Source organism: Ahaetulla prasina, chromosome 1 (assembly GCF_028640845.1).
Source record: "Ahaetulla prasina isolate Xishuangbanna chromosome 1, ASM2864084v1, whole genome shotgun sequence".
NCBI classification, from domain to species: Eukaryota; Metazoa; Chordata; class Lepidosauria; order Squamata; family Colubridae; genus Ahaetulla; species Ahaetulla prasina.
The window spans coordinates 116,616,530-116,643,473 of record NC_080539.1 but is presented as its reverse complement, the minus strand read 5'-3'; the positions used below and the strand labels follow the sequence as shown (position 1 = coordinate 116,643,473).

General features: G+C 30.3%; 1 protein-coding gene across 1 annotated transcript in view; it reads right to left on the bottom strand.

Moving 5' to 3' along the window:
- The window catches only part of LAMA4 (laminin subunit alpha 4), a 145,037-nt gene that overhangs the window by 69,876 nt on the left and 48,217 nt on the right, over positions 1–26,944 (bottom strand). The window contains exons 3-5 of the mRNA XM_058173764.1: positions 24,232–24,356; positions 7,247–7,327; positions 5,213–5,427 (exon numbers count right to left, since the gene is read on the bottom strand). Coding sequence (XP_058029747.1) covers positions 5,213–5,427; positions 7,247–7,327; positions 24,232–24,356 — 421 coding nt within the window. The remainder of the gene's footprint in view (positions 1–5,212; positions 5,428–7,246; positions 7,328–24,231; positions 24,357–26,944) is intronic.

The following is a 26,944-nucleotide window of genomic DNA, read 5'->3' as shown; positions in this document are numbered from 1 at the left end:
CCGTTGAGGGAGGGGAGAAACGAGCGCTTCCTCCTCAGGCAGAAGCCGTTGAGGGAGGGGAGAAACGAGCGCTTCCTCCTCAGGCAGAAGCCGTTGAGGGAGGGGAGAAACGAGCGCTTCCTCCTCAGGCAGAAGCCGTTGAGGGAGGGGAGAAACGAGCGCTTCCTCCTCAGGCAGAAGCCGTTGAGGGAGGGGAGAAACGAGCGCTTCCTCCTCAGGCAGAAGCCGTTGAGGGAGGGGAGAAACGAGCGCTTCCTCCTCAGGCAGAAGCCGTTGAGGGAGGGGAGAAACGAGCGCTTCCTCCTCAGGCAGAAGCCGTTGAGGGAGGGGAGAAACGAGCGCTTCCTCCTCAGGCAGAAGCCGTTGAGGGAGGGGAGAAACGAGCGCTTCCTCCTCAGGCAGAAGCCGTTGAGGGAGGGGAGAAACGAGCGCTTCCTCCTCAGGCAGAAGCCGTTGAGGGAGGGGAGAAACGAGCGCTTCCTCCTCAGGCAGAAGCCGTTGAGGGAGGGGAGAAACGAGCGCTTCCTCCTCAGGCAGAAGCCGTTGAGGGAGGGGAGAAACGAGCGCTTCCTCCTCAGGCAGAAGCCGTTGAGGGAGGGGAGAAACGAGCGCTTCCTCCTCAGGCAGAAGCCGTTGAGGGAGGGGAGAAACGAGCGCTTCCTCCTCAGGCAGAAGCCGTTGAGGGAGGGGAGAAACGAGCGCTTCCTCCTCAGGCAGAAGCCGTTGAGGGAGGGGAGAAACGAGCGCTTCCTCCTCAGGCAGAAGCCGTATTTATTTATTTATTTATTTATTTATTTATTTATTTATTTATTTATTTATTTATTTATTTATTTATTTATTTATTTATTTATTTATTTATTTATTTATTTATTTATTTATTTATTTATTTATTTATTTATTTATTTATTTATTTATTTATTTATTTATTTATTTATTTATTTATTTATTTATTTATTTATTTATTTATTTATTTATTTATTTATTTATTTATTTATTTATTTATTTATTTATTTATTTATTTATTTATTTATTTATTTATTTATTTATTTATTTATTTATTTATTTATTTATTTATTTATTTATTTATTTATTTATTTATTTATTTATTTATTTATTTATTTATTTATTTATTTATTTATTTATTTATTTATTTATTTATTTATTTATTTATTTATTTATTTATTTATTTATTTATTTATTTATTTATTTATTTATTTATTTATTTATTTATTTATTTATTTATTTATTTATTTATTTATTTATTTATTTATTTATTTATTTATTTATTTATTTATTTATTTATTTATTTATTTATTTATTTATTTATTTATTTATTTATTTATTTATTTATTTATTTATTTATTTATTTATTTATTTATTTATTTATTTATTTATTTATTTATTTATTTATTTATTTATTTATTTATTTATTTATTTATTTATTTATTTATTTATTTATTTATTTATTTATTTATTTATTTATTTATTTATTTATTTATTTATTTATTTATTTATTTATTTATTTATTTATTTATTTATTTATTTATTTATTTATTTATTTATTTATTTATTTATTTATTTATTTATTTATTTATTTATTTATTTATTTATTTATTTATTTATTTATTTATTTATTTATTTATTTATTTATTTATTTATTTATTTATTTATTTATTTATTTATTTATTTATTTATTTATTTATTTATTTATTTATTTATTTATTTATTTATTTATTTATTTATTTATTTATTTATTTATTTATTTATTTATTTATTTATTTATTTATTTATTTATTTATTTATTTATTTATTTATTTATTTATTTATTTATTTATTTATTTATTTATTTATTTATTTATTTATTTATTTATTTATTTATTTATTTATTTATTTATTTATTTATTTATTTATTTATTTATTTATTTATTTATTTATTTATTTATTTATTTATTTATTTATTTATTTATTTATTTATTTATTTATTTATTTATTTATTTATTTATTTATTTATTTATTTATTTATTTATTTATTTATTTATTTATTTATTTATTTATTTATTTATTTATTTATTTATTTATTTATTTATTTATTTATTTATTTATTTATTTATTTATTTATTTATTTATTTATTTATTTATTTATTTATTTATTTATTTATTTATTTATTTATTTATTTATTTATTTATTTATTTATTTATTTATTTATTTATTTATTTATTTATTTATTTATTTATTTATTTATTTATTTATTTATTTATTTATTTATTTATTTATTTATTTATTTATTTATTTATTTATTTATTTATTTATTTATTTATTTATTTATTTATTTATTTATTTATTTATTTATTTATTTATTTATTTATTTATTTATTTATTTATTTATTTATTTATTTATTTATTTATTTATTTATTTATTTATTTATTTATTTATTTATTTATTTATTTATTTATTTATTTATTTATTTATTTATTTATTTATTTATTTATTTATTTATTTATTTATTTATTTATTTATTTATTTATTTATTTATTTATTTATTTATTTATTTATTTATTTATTTATTTATTTATTTATTTATTTATTTATTTATTTATTTATTTATTTATTTATTTATTTATTTATTTATTTATTTATTTATTTATTTATTTATTTATTTATTTATTTATTTATTTATTTATTTATTTATTTATTTATTTATTTATTTATTTATTTATTTATTTATTTATTTATTTATTTATTTATTTATTTATTTATTTATTTATTTATTTATTTATTTATTTATTTATTTATTTATTTATTTATTTATTTATTTATTTATTTATTTATTTATTTATTTATTTATTTATTTATTTATTTATTTATTTATTTATTTATTTATTTATTTATTTATTTATTTATTTATTTATTTATTTATTTATTTATTTATTTATTTATTTATTTATTTATTTATTTATTTATTTATTAAATAAATAAATAAATAAATAAATAAATAAATAAATAAATAAATAAATAAATAAATAAATAAATAAATAAATAAATAAATAAATAAATAAATAAATAAATAAATAAATAAATAAATAAATAAATAAATAAATAAATAAATAAATAAATAAATAAATAAATAAATAAATAAATAAATAAATAAATAAATAAATAAATAAATAAATAAATAAATAAATAAATAAATAAATAAATAAATAAATAAATAAATAAATAAATAAATAAATAAATAAATAAATAAATAAATAAATAAATAAATAAATAAATAAATAAATAAATAAATAAATAAATAAATAAATAAATAAATAAATAAATAAATAAATAAATAAATAAATAAATAAATAAATAAATAAATAAATAAATAAATAAATAAATAAATAAATAAATAAATAAATAAATAAATAAATAAATAAATAAATAAATAAATAAATAAATAAATAAATAAATAAATAAATAAATAAATAAATAAATAAATAAATAAATAAATAAATAAATAAATAAATAAATAAATAAATAAATAAATAAATAAATAAATAAATAAATAAATAAATAAATAAATAAATAAATAAATAAATAAATAAATAAATAAATAAATAAATAAATAAATAAATAAATAAATAAATAAATAAATAAATAAATAAATAAATAAATAAATAAATAAATAAATAAATAAATAAATAAATAAATAAATAAATAAATAAATAAATAAATAAATAAATAAATAAATAAATAAATAAATAAATAAATAAATAAATAAATAAATAAATAAATAAATAAATAAATAAATAAATAAATAAATAAATAAATAAATAAATAAATAAATAAATAAATAAATAAATAAATAAATAAATAAATAAATAAATAAATAAATAAATAAATAAATAAATAAATAAATAAATAAATAAATAAATAAATAAATAAATAAATAAATAAATAAATAAATAAATAAATAAATAAATAAATAAATAAATAAATAAATAAATAAATAAATAAATAAATAAATAAATAAATAAATAAATAAATAAATAAATAAATAAATAAATAAATAAATAAATAAATAAATAAATAAATAAATAAATAAATAAATAAATAAATAAATAAATAAATAAATAAATAAATAAATAAATAAATAAATAAATAAATAAATAAATAAATAAATAAATAAATAAATAAATAAATAAATAAATAAATAAATAAATAAATAAATAAATAAATAAATAAATAAATAAATAAATAAATAAATAAATAAATAAATAAATAAATAAATAAATAAATAAATAAATAAATAAATAAATAAATAAATAAATAAATAAATAAATAAATAAATAAATAAATAATAATGCTCAAAATACTACAGATGAGAAATAAGCCTACCTAACACCTATAGAGAAAGTGGACAAAATTCCTAAATGTATATAATTATTATCTCAATCAACAGACTGTTAACATGAATGTAATATAAAAGTCCTTTTTAAACCTTATACTGCTTGAAAGGCTAAATTATTTATTACTTTCAAGATAAAAAAACCAGAATAGCTTGTGCAATTTTAAAATGTTGGGCTTCTAAAGGATTCATTTTTGGAATACATTAAATTTTGGGGGCACTTTTGTCTTATTATGCTTCTAAAATTAGCTTAGTCCCTAGGCTGGATTGGTTTTTACTGTGATATAAATGTGTACATTGCATGATTAATGCACTACTGCATTAATCTTTTATGGATAATAATACCAGTATATTAATCTGCCTTACTGTAAAGGCACAAAGAAGCCAGATTCCCTCTAAAATAATTTTCAGAGCAATAGCAAGTATATCTCCAGTTATAAGTTATATGATATTTAAATGAAAGGTCTGAGTTTAGTGGAAATGGTTCTTAGTAATGTTTCTCCAACATTTTAAAGAAGAGACTGGACAAGCATTTGTCTGAAGTGGTATAGGGTTTCCTGCTTGAGCAAAAGGTTGGGTTAGAAGATCTCCAAGATCCCTTCCAGCTGTTATTTTGTTTCTGGTTTTTTATGTTTATATTCCCAACTTTATTTTATGTATCCATAAAATCTGTTCTTGTTTGCTATAAACTCACCCAAAGTAAAATATTTCCAAGGGAAATGGGTGATTTAGAAATATGAAATATAAATAAACAGTCAACAGAGGATCAATTTTTCATGCAAATCCATGGAACAAATCAAATATTTTACAAAATGTAAGTTACCTGTGCATTTTTTGGCTATTCTAGCATCCCCATAATAACCAGGAGCACAGAGTTCACAATTGAATCCTGTGGTACTACGCATGCAGTTGCGACATTGGCCTGTCACTTCATCACAATCCTCGACGATCAAGTTAGGATCCGAATTGCCACTGCAATCACATTTTTTGCAAGTACTGCCAATCACCAAAGGGTTTCCATAATAACCTGGAGCACATCTGGAATGAAAATACAAAAATACAATACAATTAGTAACACGCGTGTCTTTTAGATCTTTTGGCCTGGTGGCATTCTGGGGGGATAAATCAACAACAAGAAGGTAGAAACTTGGAGCACTTCTGGCACCCAGAAATCTGTTCTATTGCTCTGATCTCCAGAGTTCCAAGGCTGAAATTTGCATTGCCGCCCTACACTTATCCAACACCAATATATTTCATTAAACGTTACCTTTCCAGCTGCTAATATCTTTGAAATAGCAGATTGGTGAGGAAAATAAATTATAAAAAATCATGCCAAAAGGTCATGCTTTAGTATAATTTTCACATTTCATCCGCTTGATATATTCTTCAATTTTTAGGCACAGGTGCTGAAGAGATTTGAAAAGAGTTTTTTTTTAAAAACCCCACAGTTTCCTGGGGCCATTGGGTCATACTTGTCCTTTCAATGGGAAATCAGCTGAAATGCAGTTCATTCTTACTTAATTCTTAATGCTCATATGCAGGGGTGAAATCTACTTACTTTCCTTATTGGCTCGGGAATGCACGCGCCACGCGCGCACTTGATTTGCTTGTGCGCGCGCATCACATGCATGCGCAGACCTTCTGTGCATGCGCAAAAGGTAAAAAACACATTACTGTGTTAGCATTAGTATTTGTAATGACACCTGGACAGGTGGGCAGAGCTTTGCTTCACCATCGCTACCGGATCACCAAACTACCAGCTGCGATTGCTATCAAATCATGCAATCCTGTCTGATCCGGTAGCATTTCACCCCTGCTCATATGTATGTAAGAGCACCTCTTTTTAATGAGGGAACTGAATTTATTGAGATTTTCCAATAACTTGTTCTGATCCTGGACAAATGTTTGCATTCCGTCATTCCATGAGAACTATCCAAACCAAAGAGAGCCTGCTCATATAGTCATCAGGGATGCAAAAGTAGACCCACAAGTGATCCATTTCTTTTTTTCTAGCAGTTGCTGCCCTGGAAATGCCTGAAACTGCTTTGATCTCTGATATATTTAATTAACTTCAACACTTCCACTATAGAGTGAAAAAGTCCCTAAATCCCACCACTCTAATAGCCTCATGATAGCAGCAGCCTGCTCCCTATGGCCTTAAGTTTTTTTTAAAAAGATAATGGAAGTGCAGCTTCCAGATGCAAAAATCTAATTGTTCTATGCAAGCTTTTCCACTTTTATAGGTTGTTCCTCCCATTCATGTGAATTCCTGTTCCCATTCATTTGATTCATATAACCTATCCTATGCTTCTCTTCCTTTCCTCTCTTCAGTACAGATGGATATATGATGGGGACGCTTCATGCATCCAAAGTGTGATAGGTACTTTGTACACTTGTGAGTTGCATACAAATATGAGTTCATTTTTACATAATTCTTAAGACTCATGTGTATGTAAGGGCACCTCTTTAATGAGGGAACGGAATTCATTGACAATCATTTCAATACCTTCGGTCAGAGCTAGGAATGGAGAAGTAAAGCAACTGCATAGCTAACTTGAAACAAATTAGTTAACATTATTCCTCAATGAGTTCTACAGAGCAGGCATTTGAGAAGCCAATGTGGTGACACCCCCCCACCTCAGTTTACTTCCAGTTAGTCTTTGGTAAACTAAATTACATGCACAACACCATGTGAGAACCACCATTTTTCCCTCTTTTATTATTGTAGTATAGGAACACTTACTGATTCTTCCTGCTTCATTTAAGTGTGGGAATGAGAAGAAAGTTCACCTGTTAAATTGTATATATACTGTAATAATCAAAACTGAGATTTATAATTCTTAAAACATGTCCATACCTTTCGCAGTTTGACCCTGCATAATGTTCTTTGCATTTGCAGCGCACCACTCCATTTTTTCTGTAACAGGAGACTCCAAAGCTAAAAGTATATTAAAAAGTCATTATTAGAGATGATTATTCACACATTCATGGATGTACCCTGTACAATACAGAACCTCAGTGGGTTTATGCTTAAAACCTTTGTACATTTACCGCCAAATGTGGGAATACCTCATCCAGATCTAAGGTTTAGCTACTCGTAGGAGATAAAATAGAGGTCACAAGAAGGTAGGATAAACAATGACATCACTAGCCAGTTTTGAATGACTTCAAAGTGGGAATCCTAGTTTCCAAATAATATAATTAATAAATGAAGTAGCTGTTATTTATGCTGGTTGTCGATAGAAGAGGAACAAAGAGAAATCATGTTTATTTCCAAATGGTTTTAGTCTGAACACATATGTTCAAGCTCTGTCATTTCCTTCATTTCAGTCCTTGGTTGCTTTGAAGGAGAATTATTGCTACCAAAAATGCCAAGTGGTTTATAACTTATATGCACGAACCTCTTAGAACCCTTACAACATAATTCATTCAGATTCCATTGAAGTTAATTAGATTCAAACCATAGGCAATTGCCTGCTGTGCAGCCTTTGTAAGAGTATTAAAAAAAGAAAGCAAAATTAACTCAACCTATAATCTGAAAATTTTCTTTTAACTGAAATCTATTTGAGACAAGTTCTTTTATTAGAGCAAAGATAAAGGGATGCAAGCTTCCAGGCTGTAAGAACTCTTCAGTGGGCAAATTAATAAAAATGTTGAAAAGGGAAGGGGGAGGGAGCAAATATGGCTGGGAAATAACACTTTGTTCTACTCCTTTCCCCCTCCAGGAAAGTAAGGAAAAGAGAGCAGAGATCAATTTTTGCAGCTGTATCAGTCCTTGCCACAGCTGCTGTCTTGGAATGCACAAATATTGAATCTCTGAAATTATGAATGTATTAGAGAAATCCAGAGAAAACTAAATGAAAAACATCCGATTTTTCAATAATACGCAAGAATAAATTAGTTTTATGTGACTTTAGCGTTCTTTTATTTTAGGCAGGGAACTAGTGCATCATATCAATTATATTTGAATACTATAAGCTAGCTTTTCCCAATCTTGAAAATTCTCAATATTTTCAGAGTTCCAAAATTCTCAATATGTTCGGAATTCCAAAATTCTTTGCCATTATAATGAAGATTGGGAAACTAGCTGGGAAACTTTATGATAAGCATTATTACAATACTAGCTTATTTTTTTTTGTCTGGTTTGGATATTCTTTGCACACTACCTTTATAATATAATAATGTACTTTAATACACATTCTTTTACATATTTTATTTCTTAGTGCATTTCCCCCCAAATATTCAGCTTTTGAAAATTGGCCTATTTTAATTTATAAACTTAGACATAGAAGAACTATTCAGTAACTGTGCTGTTTAGTAACCAAAAGATACAGTATATTCGTTACAGATGGTGTCATTCATTAGGGAATCACATGCTTTTCCCGTACAATAATATTTGGCAATTCTATCTCCTCCTGGGAAATTTTGGTGGGATTCCAAAACCCAAATCACAAGGCATTTTCTTATATCTATTTCCTGTCGCATAAACTTCATGGGCCAAAGTCCATTTTGTCAGACTCACTGATTAGATAATGCTGGTTACAGAAATAATATAAATATATTTTTCTCCCAGAGCAAGGATTTATTAATTTAGCTTCTTCCCAGGTTACCTAGCCTATCCAACATATAGAACATGGATGCTATAACAGGTGGCTGGTAAATCTCAAATCCTGATCCCTTCACATCAGGTGGCCAGAAATGAGTTCTTCTAACACCAGGAGGATTGGCTGTTTTGTAGCTTCCACGGAATTCTGATGGGATTGTTCTGAGTATAATAATAATAATAATAATAATAATAATAATAATAATAATAATAATAATAATAATAATAATAATAATAATAATAATAATAATACTAATACTAATACTAATAATAATAATAATAATACTAATACTAATAATAATAATAATAATAATAATAATAATAATAATAATAATAATAAAAATAATAATAATAAAAATAAAAATAATAATAATAATAATAATAATAATAATAATAATAATAATAATAATAATAATAATAATAATAATAATAATAATATTAATAATAATAATAATAATAATAATAATAATAATAATAATAATAATAATAATAATAATAATAATAATAATAATAATAATAATAATAATAATAATAATAATAATAATAATAATAATAATAATAATAATAATAATAATAATAATAATAATAATAATAATAATAATAATAATAATAATAATAATAATAATAATAATAATAATAATAATAATAATAATAATAATAATAATAATAATAATAATAATAATAATAATAATAATAATAATAATAATAATAATAATAATAATAATAATAATAATAATAATAATAATAATAATAATAATAATAATAATAATAATAATAATAATAATAATAATAATAATAATAATAATAATAATAATAATAATAATAATAATAATAATAATAATAATAATAATAATAATAATAATAATAATAATAATAATAATAATAATAATAATAATAATAATAATAATAATAATAATAATAATAATAATAATAATAATAATAATAATAATAATAATAATAATAATAATAATAATAATAATAATAATAATAATAATAATAATAATAATAATAATAATAATAATAATAATAATAATAATAATAATAATAATAATAATAATAATAATAATAATAATAATAATAATAATAATAATAATAATAATAATAATAATAATAATAATAATAATAATAATAATAATAATAATAATAATAATAATAATAATAATAATAATAATAATAATAATAATAATAATAATAATAATAATAATAATAATAATAATAATAATAATAATAATAATAATAATAATAATAATAATAATAATAATAATAATAATAATAATAATAATAATAATAATAATAATAATAATAATAATAATAATAATAATAATAATAATAATAATAATAATAATAATAATAATAATAATAATAATAATAATAATAATAATAATAATAATAATAATAATAATAATAATAATAATAATAATAATAATAATAATAATAATAATAATAATAATAATAATAATAATAATAATAATAATAATAATAATAATAATAATAATAATAATAATAATAATAATAATAATAATAATAATAATAATAATAATAATAATAATAATAATAATAATAATAATAATAATAATAATAATAATAATAATAATAATAATAATAATAATAATAATAATAATAATAATAATAATAATAATAATAATAATAATAATAATAAGCTGGAAGTATATCTGTATATTTTGTAAGAGAGTTTGAAAAAATTTCTAGGGAATTAAAAAAAAAATCACATATGTTGACATTTTAAATAACTGATATTCAGTTGTCCCAGGACTCTTCTGCAAATTACCAAGCTATCCGATATGAATGAAGATAATCTTCCAGACCCCCTGCCTGCTCAGAAAATCCATCACAATCCCTACAGATGAGTTCCAAGAACAACTGTGTAAATAATGAAGCTGCCAATTTAAAGAACTTGATACATTTTTATAAATCCTTGTTCTATGTTAGCTGTTGCAAAACAGAAGAGCAAGCCTTTGTTTCCCATAATTTTTAAGGAATTATATTCCTGTAACAATACATTTTTAATGTAAAAGGAAAAAGTGAATAGAGTGAAAATAATAACTAAAGACAATAATACGTTGAGAATGTACACCCAAAATTCTAACTACACTAAGGGCGGGCAACAATGAATGTTTCCTTTCATTTATTTAAACTATTAACCAGAGAATGTCTTTTATTTGAAAGGGACACACCCCACAGTAGCTTTGAATATGGCTCTGGATAGCATCAATCAGAAGTAAACCAGATTTTAAATTAGTTGCACTTCATTGGCAAAATTTTCAGGATAATGATGGAAAGATCACCTTGATGATGGAAAGATCGCCTTGATGGAGATGTGAAATGGGTTGCAAATAAATGGAAATCCTAAAGACGTTTTTTTTTTTTTTTTTTTTTTTTTTTTTTTTTTTTTTTTTTTTTTTTTTTTTATTTTTTTTTTCTTTTTTTTTTTTTTTTTTTTTTTTTTTTTTTTTTTTTTTTTTTTTTTTTTTTGTTCTTTTTTATTTTTTTTTTTTTTTTTTTTTTTTTTTTTTTTTTTTTTTTTTTTTTTTTTTTTTTTTTTTTTTTTTTTTTTTTTTTTTTTTTTTTTTTTTTTTTTTTTTTTTTTTTTTTTTTTTTTTTTTTTTTTTTTTTTTTTTTTTTTTTTTTTTTTTTTTTTTTTTTTTTTTTTTTTTTTTTTTTTTTTTTTTTTTTTTTTTTTTTTTTTTTTTTTTTTTTTTTTTTTTTTTTTTTTTTTTTTTTTTTTTTTTTTTTTTTTTTTTTTTTTTTTTTTTTTTTTTTTTTTTTTTTTTTTTTTTTTTTTTTTTTTTTTTTTTTTTTTTTTTTTTTTTTTTTTTTTTTTTTTTTTTTTTTTTTTTTTTTTTTTTTTTTTTTTTTTTTTTTTTTTTTTTTTTTTTTTTTTTTTTTTTTTTTTTTTTTTTTTTTTTTTTTTTTTTTTTTTTTTTTTTTTTTTTTTTTTTTTTTTTTTTTTTTTTTTTTTTTTTTTTTTTTTTTTTTTTTTTTTTTTTTTTTTTTTTTTTTTTTTTTTTTTTTTTTTTTTTTTTTTTTTTTTTTTTTTTTTTTTTTTTTTTTTTTTTTTTTTTTTTTTTTTTTTTTTTTTTTTTTTTTTTTTTTTTTTTTTTTTTTTTTTTTTTTTTTTTTTTTTTTTTTTTTTTTTTTTTTTTTTTTTTTTTTTTTTTTTTTTTTTTTTTTTTTTTTTTTTTTTTTTTTTTTTTTTTTTTTTTTTTTTTTTTTTTTTTTTTTTTTTTTTTTTTTTTTTTTTTTTTTTTTTTTTTTTTTTTTTTTTTTTTTTTTTTTTTTTTTTTTTTTTTTTTTTTTTTTTTTTTTTTTTTTTTTTTTTTTTTTTTTTTTTTTTTTTTTTTTTTTTTTTTTTTTTTTTTTTTTTTTTTTTTTTTTTTTTTTTTTTTTTTTTTTTTTTTTTTTTTTTTTTTTTTTTTTTTTTTTTTTTTTTTTTTTTTTTTTTTTTTTTTTTTTTTTTTTTTTTTTTTTTTTTTTTTTTTTTTTTTTTTTTTTTTTTTTTTTTTTTTTTTTTTTTTTTTTTTTTTTTTTTTTTTTTTTTTTTTTTTTTTTTTTTTTTTTTTTTTTTTTTTTTTTTTTTTTTTTTTTTTTTTTTTTTTTTTTTTTTTTTTTTTTTTTTTTTTTTTTTTTTTTTTTTTTTTTTTTTTTTTTTTTTTTTTTTTTTTTTTTTTTTTTTTTTTTTTTTTTTTTTTTTTTTTTTTTTTTTTTTTTTTTTTTTTTTTTTTTTTTTTTTTTTTTTTTTTTTTTTTTTTTTTTTTTTTTTTTTTTTTTTTTTTTTTTTTTTTTTTTTTTTTTTTTTTTTTTTTTTTTTTTTTTTTTTTTTTTTTTTTTTTTTTTTTTTTTTTTTTTTTTTTTTTTTTTTTTTTTTTTTTTTTTTTTTTTTTTTTTTTTTTTTTTTTTTTTTTTTTTTTTTTTTTTTTTTTTTTTTTTTTTTTTTTTTTTTTTTTTTTTTTTTTTTTTTTTTTTTTTTTTTTTTTTTTTTTTTTTTTTTTTTTTTTTTTTTTTTTTTTTTTTTTTTTTTTTTTTTTTTTTTTTTTTTTTTTTTTTTTTTTTTTTTTTTTTTTTTTTTTTTTTTTTTTTTTTTTTTTTTTTTTTTTTTTTGGTTAAGCATACTAGAAAAACATAGCTATCATACAACGTAAGTTCATCAGAGTGAATTTATTTGATGCTATATGTCAGGGGTCTCCAACCTTGGCAACTTTAAGACTTGTGGACTTCAACTCCAATTCTGGGAGTTGAAGTCCACAAGTCTTAAAGTTGCCAAGGTTGAAGACCCCTGCTATATGTAGTACATTAGGATTTTACCATATAGTGCAGTGATGGTGAACCTTTTCAGCACTGACTGCCCAAACTGGAATAGAATAGAATAGAATAGAATAGAATAGAATAGAATAGAATAGAATAGAATAGAATAGAATAGAATAGAATAGAATAGAATAGAATAGAATAGAATAGAATAGAATAGAATAGAATAGAATAGAATAGAATAGAATAGAATAGAATAGAATAGAATAGAATAGAATAGAATAGAATAGAATAGAATAGAATAGAATAGAATAGAATAGAATAGAATAGAATAGAATAGAATAGAATAGAATAGAATAGAATAGAATAGAATAGAATAGAATAGAATAGAATAGAATAGAATAGAATAGAATAGAATAGAATAGAATAGAATAGAATAGAATAGAATAGAATAGAATAGAATAGAATAGAATAGAATAGAATAGAATAGAATAGAATAGAATAGAATAGAATAGAATAGAATAGAATAGAATAGAATAGAATAGAATAGAATAGAATAGAATAGAATAGAATAGAATAGAATAGAATAGAATAGAATAGAATAGAATAGAATAGAATAGAATAGAATAGAATAGAATAGAATAGAATAGAATAGAATAGAATAGAATAGAATAGAATAGAATAGAATAGAATAGAATAGAATAGAATAGAATAGAATAGAATAGAATAGAATAGAATAGAATAGAATAGAATAGAATAGAATAGAATAGAATAGAATAGAATAGAATAGAATAGAATAGAATAGAATAGAATAGAATAGAATAGAATAGAATAGAATAGAATAGAATAGAATAGAATAGAATAGAATAGAATAGAATAGAATAGAATAGAATAGAATAGAATAGAATAGAATAGAATAGAATAGAATAGAATAGAATAGAATAGAATAGAATAGAATAGAATAGAATAGAATAGAATAGAATAGAATAGAATAGAATAGAATAGAATAGAATAGAATAGAATAGAATAGAATAGAATAGAATAGAATAGAATAGAATAGAATAGAATAGAATAGAATAGAATAGAATAGAATAGAATAGAATAGAATAGAATAGAATAGAATAGAATAGAATAGAATAGAATAGAATAGAATAGAATAGAATAGAATAGAATAGAATAGAATAGAATAGAATAGAATAGAATAGAATAGAATAGAATAGAATAGAATAGAATAGAATAGAATAGAATATGGAATAGAATAGAATAGAATAGAATAGAATAGAATAGAATAGAATAGAATAGAATAGAATAGAATAGAATAGAACAGGACAGGACAGAATAGAATAGAATAGAATAGAATAGAATAGAATAGAATAGAATAGAATAGAATAGAATAGAATAGAATAGAATAGAATAGAATAGAATAGAATAGAATAGAATAGAATAGAATAGAATAGAATAGAATAGAATTTATTGGCCAAGTGTGATTGGACACACAAGGAATTTGTTTTGGTGCATATGCTCTCAGTGTACATAAAAAAACAACCTTCATCAAAGGTACAACATTTACAACACAAATGATGGTCATAGGTTGCAATTTAACCCTTAATGATAGCAACAAAAAGTTACATTCATACAGTCATAAGTGAAAAGAGATTGGTGATGAAAACGATGAGAAGATTAATAGTAATATAGATTTAGTAAATAGTTTGACAGTGTTGAGGGAATTATTTGTTTAGCAGAGTGATGGCCTTTGGGAAAAAACTGTTCTTGTGTCTAGTTGTTCTGGTGTGCAATGCTCTATAGCGTCGTTTTGATGGTAGGAGTTGAAACAGTTTATGACCAGGATATGAGGAATCTCTAAATATTTTCACGGCCCTCTTCTTGATTCGTGCAGTATATAGGTTCTCAATGGAAGGCAGGTTGGTAGCAATTATTTTTTCTGCAGTTCTAATTATCCTCTGAAGTCTGTGTCTGTCTTGTTGGGTTGCAGAACCAAACCAGACAGTTATTGAGGTGCAAATGACAGACTCAATAATTCCTCTGTAGAACTTGATCAGCAGCTCCTCGGGCAGTTTGAGCTTTCTGAGTTGGCGCAGAAAGAACATTCTTTGTTGTCCTTTTTTGATGATGTTTTTGATGTTAATTGTGCACATTTGTGCGCATGTGCGCACAATTTGTGTGAATGTGCGCATGTGCGCACATGTGCACATGCCAAAGCACCGGAAACCCAAAGACCAGCTGGCTGGTGTGCATGTGCACGTCAGCGAACTGGTCTTTGGGTTTTAGCTGGTCTTTGCGCATGCCAGAGCACTGGAAAACAGAAGAGCAGCTGGCGATGGTGCAAGTGCCCACAGAGAGGGCTCTGCATGCCACCTCTGGCATGCGTGCCATAGGTTCGCCATCATGGATATAGTGTATTTATTAACATTTGTGTCCATGAAATTACCTGCATGTGCACACTAGAGATTAACAAGCATTTTTCCATTCAGTGTTTTAAAGTTTAGGGACAGAAGAGAAAGATGATCTGAGAAAATGATGGCTCTAACTTTATTAAGAAGATATTCCTAAAAAGGAGATCTGCCCACTACCCCACAAAGAATATCATTTTTTACATTGAGCAATTTCTTCAACTGATGAAAGGCTTCTGGCAAAGGAACATTTTCAACAACTAAAGCTCCTTTCTATAGCGTTTCTGTGCTTCCCTAAAATTGTACCAATTTTAAGGATTGAAACTTTAAGGATTTTGCACATTTTTCAGTAAAACTCTTACGTTGTGTTGTGACCAAATCTGGTTTCCCTGAAGCTGTAATGTATCTTTAAGAGTTTTGGAGGGAAAACTGAGCGGGAAAAAGCACGTTGCTGATTGGATGAAGCCTCTGGCTAAACTGTATATAAAGAGAGGGTTTTCCCAGCCCAGGCTGCTGGGTTCACCATATAGTAAAGAGCTGTTGTCACTATCCTGGTCTCCTGCCTCGTTATTGCCCGAATTTAACACTGGCGACGAAGGTGGGATCTCGAGGCTAGGAGCGCCAAGGAAATAGCTGAAGTCACCGGGAAGACGCGAACCCAGCAAACAAGGGGCGGAAAACAGCGATGTCCAGCTACACACCGCCAGCGCCATTCGACCCAGCTAAGGAAAAATGGGGGTCATACATGGCTCGTTTCGAGTGTTTCCTCGAGGCGAACGAACTTCAAGGAGTCTCAGACAACAGGAAGCGAGCGTATTTCCTGAGCCACTGCGGTCCAGAGGTTTTCGACACCGCAGAATCGTTGGCGGAGCCAACGCCGGTACAATCGGTGCCGTGGCAGACTCTACAGACCGTATTGAAAGCCCATTATGCACCAACGCCGTCCAAGTATGTGCAACGGTACGAATTCAGGGAGCGTAGGCAGCAAGAGGGCGAGTCCATCAGCGTATACATGGCAGCCCTGAGGAAAGCCACGAACCATTGCGAGTACCGAGACTTGGAAGAGGCATTGCTGGAGCAACTCATTCGTGGGGTCAGGGACATCCGTTTGCGACGGCGGCTGCTGTCCAAAAGCAACTTGACGCTGGCAAACGCCTTGGATGAAGCCAGGGCTCATGAGATGTCTACCCAAGCGGCGGAAACCCTACAAAAGCAGGTCGCACCAACGGCTGGTGCGAAATCAACCCCGGTCCACAATGAAGAGGTCCAGGCCGAGTCGGACGGTGAGGAGGAGGAAGGAGTCTTCCACACCGGGAGGCCGGAGAAAGAAGACCGGGGTGACTGCGCGAGTTGTGGAGGGCAACACCAACGACAACAATGCAAATTTAAGGATGCGACTTGTCGGCGGTGCGAAAGGAAGGGGCACATAGCACAGGTCTGTCGAGCACCCCAACCTTCCCGCCAAAAATTCAAACTGACCAACCAGAGCGCGGGAACGGCGAAGCGGCCCGTGATTGGTCAATTCAAAAAAGGCGCGAAGTTGAATCAGACTGTCGTGAGAGTGGGTCACGCAGCAACACGCCTAGAGAAAAAAATCTTTACGAAAACAAAGATTGAGGGGGTGCCGTGCCGATTGGAGGTGGACACCGGCTCAGCGATCACGATCATGTCCTGGGACACCCTCGTGAAAGCCTTACCCGCCATCGCAAAGCGCAAGCTGAAACCACAGAACTTAAAGGTACAAGACTACCAAGGAAATCGCATCCCTGTTCGAGGGGTAACGTCCGTCCACGTCGAGTATGGACAATACAAGAAAACTCTGCCCATCACCATAGTCGATGGGACCCTGCCAAGCTTGTTGGGACTGGACTGGTTCCGAGCATTGGGCATGGGAGTGACTGGAATCTTCAGAAACGAAGTCAACCTCAAAGACGCACTCATGAAGGAATTTGGGGACGTTTTCAGAGACTGCCTGGGCAAGTACACGGGGACCCCTATTTCCTTTAACTTAGACCCACAAGTTGCCCCTATCCGTCTAAAGGCTAGGAGGGTCCCGTTCGCCCTAAAGCCCAGGATTGACCGGGAACTGGACAAGCTAGTAAACCAGGGAATTCTAGTGCCAGTTGACCATGCTAAGTGGGAGACCCTATAGTCACCCCAGTCAAACCGGACGGGTCGGTCCGGATTTGCGCTGACTATAAGGCAACGCTAAACAAAGCGTTGCAAAGAGTGCTTACCCGTCCGGTGGTACAGCACTTACTGCACTCAATGGGGCAAGGGCAGGTTTTGCCAAGCTAGACTTGGCCCAAGCCTATCAACAGCTGCCTGTAGATAGCAGCACAGCCAAGCGCAGACAATTGTGACTCACAGAGGGGCTTTTAAGTGTACCCGTTACAGTTTGGGGTTAGTGTGGCTCCAGGGTTATTTCAGAACCTAATGGAGCGGCTATTGCAGGGACTACCAGGGTGGTACCATACTTTGACGATGTACTGGTATCCGCTGAGAATCTAGAGGAATTAGGGTAAGGCTGCGAAAAGTTTTGGGCATTTTCCGGTCTGCCGGTCTCAAAGTTAAACTGAACAAATGCCAGATCGGGGTTGAATCTGTGGAATTCCTGGGCTACCGGATAGACAGGGAAGGGATTCACCCCACTGAAAGCAAGGTACGGGCCATCAGGAAGGCCCCGGTTCCAAAGAACAAAACGGAGTTGCAGGCATTCTTAGGTCTGGTCAATTTCTACGCGGTATTTTTAAGAAATAAGGCAACAGTAGCCGAGCCGCTGCATAAATTACTAGCAAAGACGGCTGCATGGTCTTGGGGAAAGGCGGAAGCTAGGGCATTCCAAGGGGTAAAGAATCTCCTATCGAGTGATAGCCTCCTTATCCAATACAATGGCACGCTGCCATTAGTGTTAAGCTGCGATGCATCTCCCTATGGGGTGGGGGCTGTGTTCAGCCACAGGTTGCCAAATGGCACAGAAGCCCCTATTGCATATTACTCCCGAACCATGTCATCAGCTGAAAGGAATTATAGCCAGCTTGATAAGGAAGCCTTGGCTATAGTCTCCGGAGTAAAGAAATTCCATGAATATGTATTTGGTCGTGATTTCGAAATCATCACGGACCATAGACCTTGCTAGGCCTGTTGGCAGGCGACCGCCCAACGCCCGTGGCACTTTCGCCCAGACTGACCAGATGGACTATCTTCCTGGCAGCGTATTCTTACAAACTACTACACCGGCCAGGAAGGAATTAGGCATGCAGACGCCCTGAGCAGATGCCCGTTACCAGAGACTATCGAAGACCCCACTCCGGGGACACCAGTTCTGCTAATTGACTCTCTGGACTCTGGCCCAGTCACATCCAAAGAGATGGCTCGGGCCTCGTACAAGGACATTACAATAAGGACTGTAATTGGTTGGGTACAAAGAGGTTGGCCCGCTGCGCCGGGCGAGCGTTTTAAAGAATTTGTGAAAAAACGTGGGGAACTCTCAGCTCAAGGGGGGTGCCTGCTATGGGGGGATCGAGTGGTGATCCCGGAGAAATTGAGGGAAAAGGTATTGGAGATCCTTCACGAAGGCCACCCAGGGATCGTGAGAATGAAGGGTCTAGCGAGAAGCTATGTGTGGTGGCCTTCAATGGACACGGAAATTGCTGAAAGGGTAGGGAAATGCCAGGCCTGCCAGGAGTCCAGACCGCTACCCCAACGGCCCCGATTCGGGAATGGGAGAGACCCCAGGGCCCTTGGTCTAGGATCCATATCGATTTTGCCGCCCTTCCACGGCCAAACCTTTCTGGTAGTAGTCGATGCCTACTCCAAATGGCTGGAAATCATTCTCATGAGATCCATGACAGCCGAGGCCGTGATTTCAGTCCCACGGCACCTATTTGTAACCCACGGGTTGCCCGACACTTTAGTCTCCGATAACGCCCGCAATTCCACGGCAACCCAGTTTGAGGGGTACTTGGCAGAGGAGGGCATCCGGCATGTCCTCTCGGCGCCTTTCCACCCTGCGACGAACGGCCTTGCAGAACGTTTCGTTCGGAGCGCAAAAGAAGCATTGTCCAGAATCAGGCCAGGCGATTGGCAAACAAAATCGATACATTCCTAGCAGTCCAACACAGAACCCCTGTGTAACAACTGGCCGCAGCCCGGCAGAGCTATTAATGGGTCGGAAACTTAGATGCCCACTCGACCGTTTAAACCCAAACTACACACCAGACGGTTACAAAGGGGCACACGGTAAAACAAGAGGGATGGCAGTAGGCGACCTAGTGTGGGCACACAACTATAGCGAGGGCCCGACCTGGCTAGCAGGAAAAATCCTAGAGACAACAGGACCAAAATCATATCTAGTAGAGATAGAGGATGGCCGGGTATGGAAGCGCCACATAGACCAAATAAGGAAACGCATAACCGGTAAATCAGAATCAGACGAAACAGGCCCTGACGATCCAATGTTTGAATCCAAAGCTGACTCAAACCCGGGGCAAACGCGGGACTTATCTGAGTTCCAGGAGGTCCAGCGACGCCAACCGGTTCCTTCTGAAAACAGCAGGGACGACTCTGCAAATAATCCAGGGCCGGATGGCCTGGAGGAGGAGCTGAGAGGAACGAACAGTCCCTCCGGTCAGCTCGACTCACTCCCAGAAAATGAATTGCGCAGGTCCGAAAGAGTCAGGAGACGCCCAGTCTACTTGCGTGATTACGTAGAAAAATAAGATGTTAATTCTATGTAAATATTGGTAAAGTGTTCTCTGGGAGGGAAGGAGTGTAATGTATCTTTAAGAGTTTTGGAGGGAAAACTGAGCGGGAAAAAGCACGTTGCTGATTGGATGAAGCCTCTGGCTAAACTGTATATAAAGAGAGGGTTTTCCCAGCCCAGGCTGCTGGGTTCACCATATAGTAAAGAACTGTTGTCACTATCCTGGTCTCCTGCCTCGTTATTGCCCGAATTTAACAGAAGCAATGACAACACTTTAAAGAAATGACATAATTTTGTGGCATGCAATCAGTGAGACATTTGTTAAGTAGTTTTGCCTCATTTGACAACCTTTCTTGCCACAGTTGTTAAGTAAATCACTGCAGTTGGTAAATTAGTAATCTGGTTGTTAAGTCAAGGACTACCTGTACATTACACTGGACTCTCACAAAGCCTTGCATTTTTCTGAACAGACATAAGGAAATGTAGAACCCGAGTTTATATACCTTTGGCTCACTACATTGCGAAGGCAAGACATGGAAAAAGGCAGACATGGTGGACATTACAGTGTAATACTGGACTGTTTTAGATAAAACTGTTCATGTGACATCATTTATCCCTTCCTAGTAGGTCATTATGCTAGCCATATGTCTCTGAGATATGGTCAGTGAATAAAAAAATTGGTTTACTGGGCCACAGCTCCCTGACTAAAACTTCTCCAATCTTGTTGCTCTTCAATTCAGTTTGCCGTGAATGTTTTTCTACAGGGGTATTTTCAACAATGCATGTGTATTGTGGGAGGAGAGGCATCTTATAGATTTGGGAGTGAATAAAGGTACATGTGTATGGGGAGATACTGTACCTTTTATCATCTCAGGTGACCTTCTATGAATATGTAGGACACACTCTTAAGAAGGGCTACTTTTCATCTAAAAGCATTCTCATAAACCTAGCTGAGTAAATGCAACGGTTTCACATAGATTTTGTATACATTTTTCCCCCTGTTATATTAATATTTTCTTTTTTGTGTTCATCTTTTACGCATCCTTGTTATAAAATTTTAAAAGGAGACCCCAGGGCCCTTGGTCTAGGATCCATATCGATTTTGCCGGCCCCTTCCACGGCCAAACCTTTCTGGTAGTAGTCGATGCCTACTCCAAATGGCTGGAAATCATTCTCATGAGATCCATGACAGCCGAGGCCGTGATTTCAGTCCTACGGCACCTATTTGTAACCCACGGGTTGCCCGACACTTTAGTCTCCGATAACGGCCCGCAATTCACGGCAACCCAGTTTGAGGGGTACTTGGCAGAGGAGGGCATCCGGCATGTCCTCTCGGCGCCTTTCCACCCTGCGACGAACGGCCTTGCAGAACGCTTCGCTCGAGCGCAAAGGAAGCATTGTCCAGAATCAGGCCAGGCGATTGGCAAACAAAATCGATACATTCCTAGCAGTCCAACACAGAACCCCTGTGTAACAACTGGCCGCAGCCCGCAGAGCTATTAATGGGTCGGAAGCTTAGGTGCCCACTAGACCGTTTAAACCCAAACTACACACCAGACGGTTACAAAGGGCACACGGTAAAACAAGAGGGATGGCAGTAGGCGACCTAGTGTGGGCACACAACTACAGCGAGGCCCGACCTGGTTAGCAGGAAAATCCTAGAGATAACAGGACCAAAATCATATCTAGTAGAGATAGAGGATGGCCGGGTATGGAAGCGCCACATAGACCAAATAAGGAAATGTAGAACCCGAGTTTATATACCTTTGGCTCACTACATTGCGAAGGCAAGACATGGAAAAAGGCAGACATGGTGGACATTACAGTGTAATACTGGACTGTTTTAGATAAAACTGTTCATGTGACATCATTTATCCCTTCCTAGTAGGTCATTATGCTAGCCATATGTCTCTGAGATATGGTCAGTGAATAAAAAAATTGGTTTACTGGGCCACAGCTCCCTGACTAAAACTTCTCCAATCTTGTTGCTCTTCAATTCAGTTTGCCGTGAATGTTTTTCTACAGGGGTATTTTCAACAATGCATGTGTATTGTGGGAGGAGAGGCATCTTATAGATTTGGGAGTGAATAAAGGTACATGTGTATGGGGAGATACTGTACCTTTTATCATCTCAGGTGACCTTCTATGAATATGTAGGACACACTCTTAAGAAGGGCTACTTTTCATCTAAAGGCATTCTCATAAACCTAGCTGAGTAAATGCAACGGTTTCACATAGATTTTGTATACATTTTCCCCCCTGTTATATTAATATTTTCTTTTTTGTGTTCATCTTTTACGCATCCTTGTTATAAAATTTTTAAATCTAAGAGACAAACCAAATGGCCTTATTTCCATCCTTTGGAACACATCCCAAATGTTACGAACCCAACCCATTATCCACATTAGGCATAGAGCACTGTAAACGGAAACGTTTTTAAAAATCATATAGTTAATTGTACCATAACATATCTACCAAAGGGAAAGAAGTAGGAAAGGAGTTTTTTTAACTTGATCTTTTACAGTTTCAACATCTGTCTTCCACAATGTATTTTTTGCAATGTAAGCAATATGTATGAATTCATGGAAGAAAAAAAGTAATAAATGCCTTGGAAGCAAGACTAATAGACCATCCGTGCAGTCTGTCAGTTTAAAGGTTACAAAAGTTATATGAAATGGGGCTGCTACTGAAATGGAAATTATAAGGATAAGAAGTGACAGTTTATTAGGCTCTTAGAACTATTCAGAGTTTGTGCCAGATAAATGACCATGAATTCTATGTTATCTATATATTAGTAAAAGTCTTGTATATGTAACCTTTAACAGGGTGAAATGGTGCATCATAGAGTAACACTTTTTGAACTGAGATATTTTAAATGATCTGACTTATAGAATATGCCCCATTCCAGGACCCATAACTCCCATGGAATTGGAATTAGGGAAATGTTGTAAAACATTTTATGACAAAAATGATCATAAAGCATTTTATGACATACATGTAATACAAAACATCATAAAACATTTCCTGTGGTCAATTCCTGATGTTTGATTGTGTTATACAGTTCAACATGGGCTACTTTGAAGGGAGATCCATCTCTGAATACATCCCTGAATTTTTAAGGACTTGTCAAAAGCTATGACACTCTTGAAGGCATTGAGGAATTTGGTAACAAAATCTCTCAGAAACGATGACATCATGGATTATTTAGCTGAATATAAGTGTAGGGTTTCCATTCATTCCTCATAATGCTGGGTTCTTATGGATCTTATGGAATATTTTGGCTGGATATATCATATATATTTTACATATGTAAACTTCCTTATTGCTGTCACGTTTTGTAATATATCTGAAAAGTGTTTTCTGAAGATTTGAGGCATATTTGCCTGAAAGCATCTGTACCCAAATTTGTTCCCAATCAGAAAATTAAAATAGTTCCTTGAAAGAAATAAATACTTCTTTTTCAAGGCATATTTGTACTATAAATTCTTTCCCTCCAGTGGTTAAAGCATCAGGCTAGAAAACAGGAGACTGTGAGTTCTAATACAACCTTAGACGCAAAACCAACTGATGACTTTGGGCCAATCACTTTCCCTCAGCCCAAAGAAACAAGCAATGGCAAATTACTTTAGGAGTCAAAACTGACCCAAACAGGCTCAGGTGTGCACACATAAGGTAGATCATAGAAGAAAAGAAGAAAAAAGATTAAGTATAATGTCTGCAATATCAGGCAACACATACTAACATATTTTTTTAGGTAGATTAAAGTGCAATGAAGTTGGGCCATGGGTATCTTTTTTCAGCAGCAGGAGGGATGGCTATAATAACTAATATCATTTGAAAATAAACATTAGTTTGCCTACTTGGCCACTAGAGGCAAGGGACAAGGGCAAGGTTGGCAGGAGCTGGGTGCTCCTCTGGTCACATCACCCAGGTAGCCTTCTGGACATTGGTCACAGTGGTCTCCAGTTGTGTTTCTTTGGCAGTCCTGTAATATGAGAAAGAGAGAGAAGGAACACAAACACATAAGAATTTCTTATTCAGATGACCTAGAAATTATTGAAGTGAACACTCTTGGCAATCAGTGTGAGAAACCTTAGTGTTGATGTGGTGATCTGGTGTTTATTGATGGATAAAAATAAGATTTTAGAATGGTATTTGGACTTTTGAAGCTAAACATGTCAGGCTTGCTAACAAAGCACCAACCAAATGGTTTGCAAGATATAATTTTGGAAGGCATATTTCTGCAGCCTGCCCAGAGCTGCTCAGTGCAGTCCTTTCTTGTTCTAAACCACGGGTGTCAAACTCGCTGTGTCACATTGACGTTTTGCGGATGTTTTTCCCCTTTGTGAAGCTGAGGTGGGTATGGTCTGCGTGTGACACATCTGGCCTGCAGGCCACCAGTTTGACACCCCTGTTCTAAACCATTCCACCACCAGCCGAATCATCATTGCTCACAGTGAGATCTATATTATTAAAGGATTCATTTCTTGACGCTTGCCTGGAATCAGTTTACCGATGAACATGCTGGCTAACCTATAATTATCAATTCATTTCCAGAGCATCCATACGGGTATAAGGAATGGTTCCAATTCTTATAAGTTAATGATTAAAGAAAGGCTCTTGAAGAAAATCACAGATTAGATACAGAGAAAAAAAACCTGGTTCCACTTCACTTTATTCAGCATTCAGAGACTTGGGTTCTCCAACATACTGACGTATGACAGGTTACTTTAGAAAAATGGCTACAGAGAAATAGAACAAAAGAAAGGTTGCAATCTCCCATATTTCAATCCATCCAAGAAGATGGTTTCATTTAGTTTGCTGTAAAAATGCTTTCGTTGTGACTTCTGCAGGGTTCATATTTCATTCTTGTTTGAAACACCCTTTTCTTATCTTTTTGTCAACACACAGAAAGAAAGTTTATCTTTTTTTTAATTGTACAGAAAGGAGTGCAGTTTTAAAATGTCAGGCTCTGGGCAAAGATTGCCTACATATGATCTTTGAACCTAACTGTGTGAGGATCATTTTTCCCCCCATAGTTTTTCTTTTAGAAACTTCCCTTCCTCCCAATTTTGGGAATTTGATTAATTTAGAGGAGAAAATATGGAAATATACCAAGCATTTCAAAAGAGCAGTTTGTTCTGAATGCAGAGATGGCTGAGTTCTCCAATCTATGCAACATTTGCCAAAGAAGCAAAATATTTATTTGTTTTATGGTATTTCTATGCCACTATCTTCCAAAATGGCACCAAGAATGCTAAGAGAAATATTAGGGATTGTACATTATATCCTATTTTGAGTATCAAATCAAAATCGTCTGAGAGCCATTTCAAGTTATTTTGACGGTTCCATTTTTGAAAAAAGAAAATCACTTGTGCATGTAGGGTTTGTTACAAGATTGGAACAAACAGCCATTCTGATTAATGCCGTTTTGAATGCTTCATTCTGATTTGAATAGTAATGCAAGTATTTTTCCTTGAAAAGATACATTTTAGAATAGAATAGAATAGAATAGAATTTTTTATTGGCCAAGTGTGATTGGACACACAAGGAATTTGTCTTGGTGCATATGCTCTCAGTGTACATAAAAGAAAAGATACGTTCATCAAGGTACAACATTTACAACACAATTGATGGTCAATATATCAATATAAATCATAAGGATTGCCAGCAACAAAGTTACAGTCATACAGTCATAAGTGGAAAGAGATTGGTGATGGGAATTATGAGAAGATTAATAGTAGTGCAGATTCAGTAAATAGTTTGACAGTGTTGATGGAATTATTTGTTTAGCAGAGTGATGGCCTTCAGGAAAAAACTGTTCTTGTGTCTAGTTGTTCTGGTGTGCAGTGCTCTATAGCATCGTTTTGAGGGTAGTAGTTGAATTTTACCCCTGTTTGGGCCAGTAAAGGATGAGACATGTCCCTGCTGCCAATTAGTTTAGATTGGGCATCTCTCTGTGGGCATCTACACGAAGATTACAGAAAATCTGAGCCATTTAAACAGGCATGGTTTATTTTCTGATGATGCTTTCTCTGTTTCTAGATATTAAGCATCATTTCACAGCTGGATACATCACACTCCAGCCCAGCCTTTACCTGCAATATGTACAGTATATAAAAAGTGTTACTGTATATCTGAATAACAAATAAGGCTCAATAATGTCTTTACAGCTTATGTTGCACATTTCTTAATTCCGCTGTTTCCAATTTGCAGACTTTTTGAAGCACGAGTGGTTGGCAAGAGACTGGTGCCCACTGCTTATATGGCCAGTGAATATCAATCCAGACATTTCTTTTAATAGGGGCTATAAAGGTTAAGGTTATGATCAGGTTCACTGCTAAGTGCTGCTTAAAGAAGCAGAGGAAATGAAGCCATAAACTTTTTTACAGAGACCATAAAAATGATTAAAAAACCCCAAAAAAGGATTAAAGGATACGTTGACTTAAACAGTTGTCTCATTCCTTATAAGTCTTTTTAAATACATGACAATGCTGGTTTAATTCCAGAGGAATGTTTACATCTGTCCTTTTTTATTCCCTCCTAAAGGCAGTAGCTGGACTTTTTTTCTGA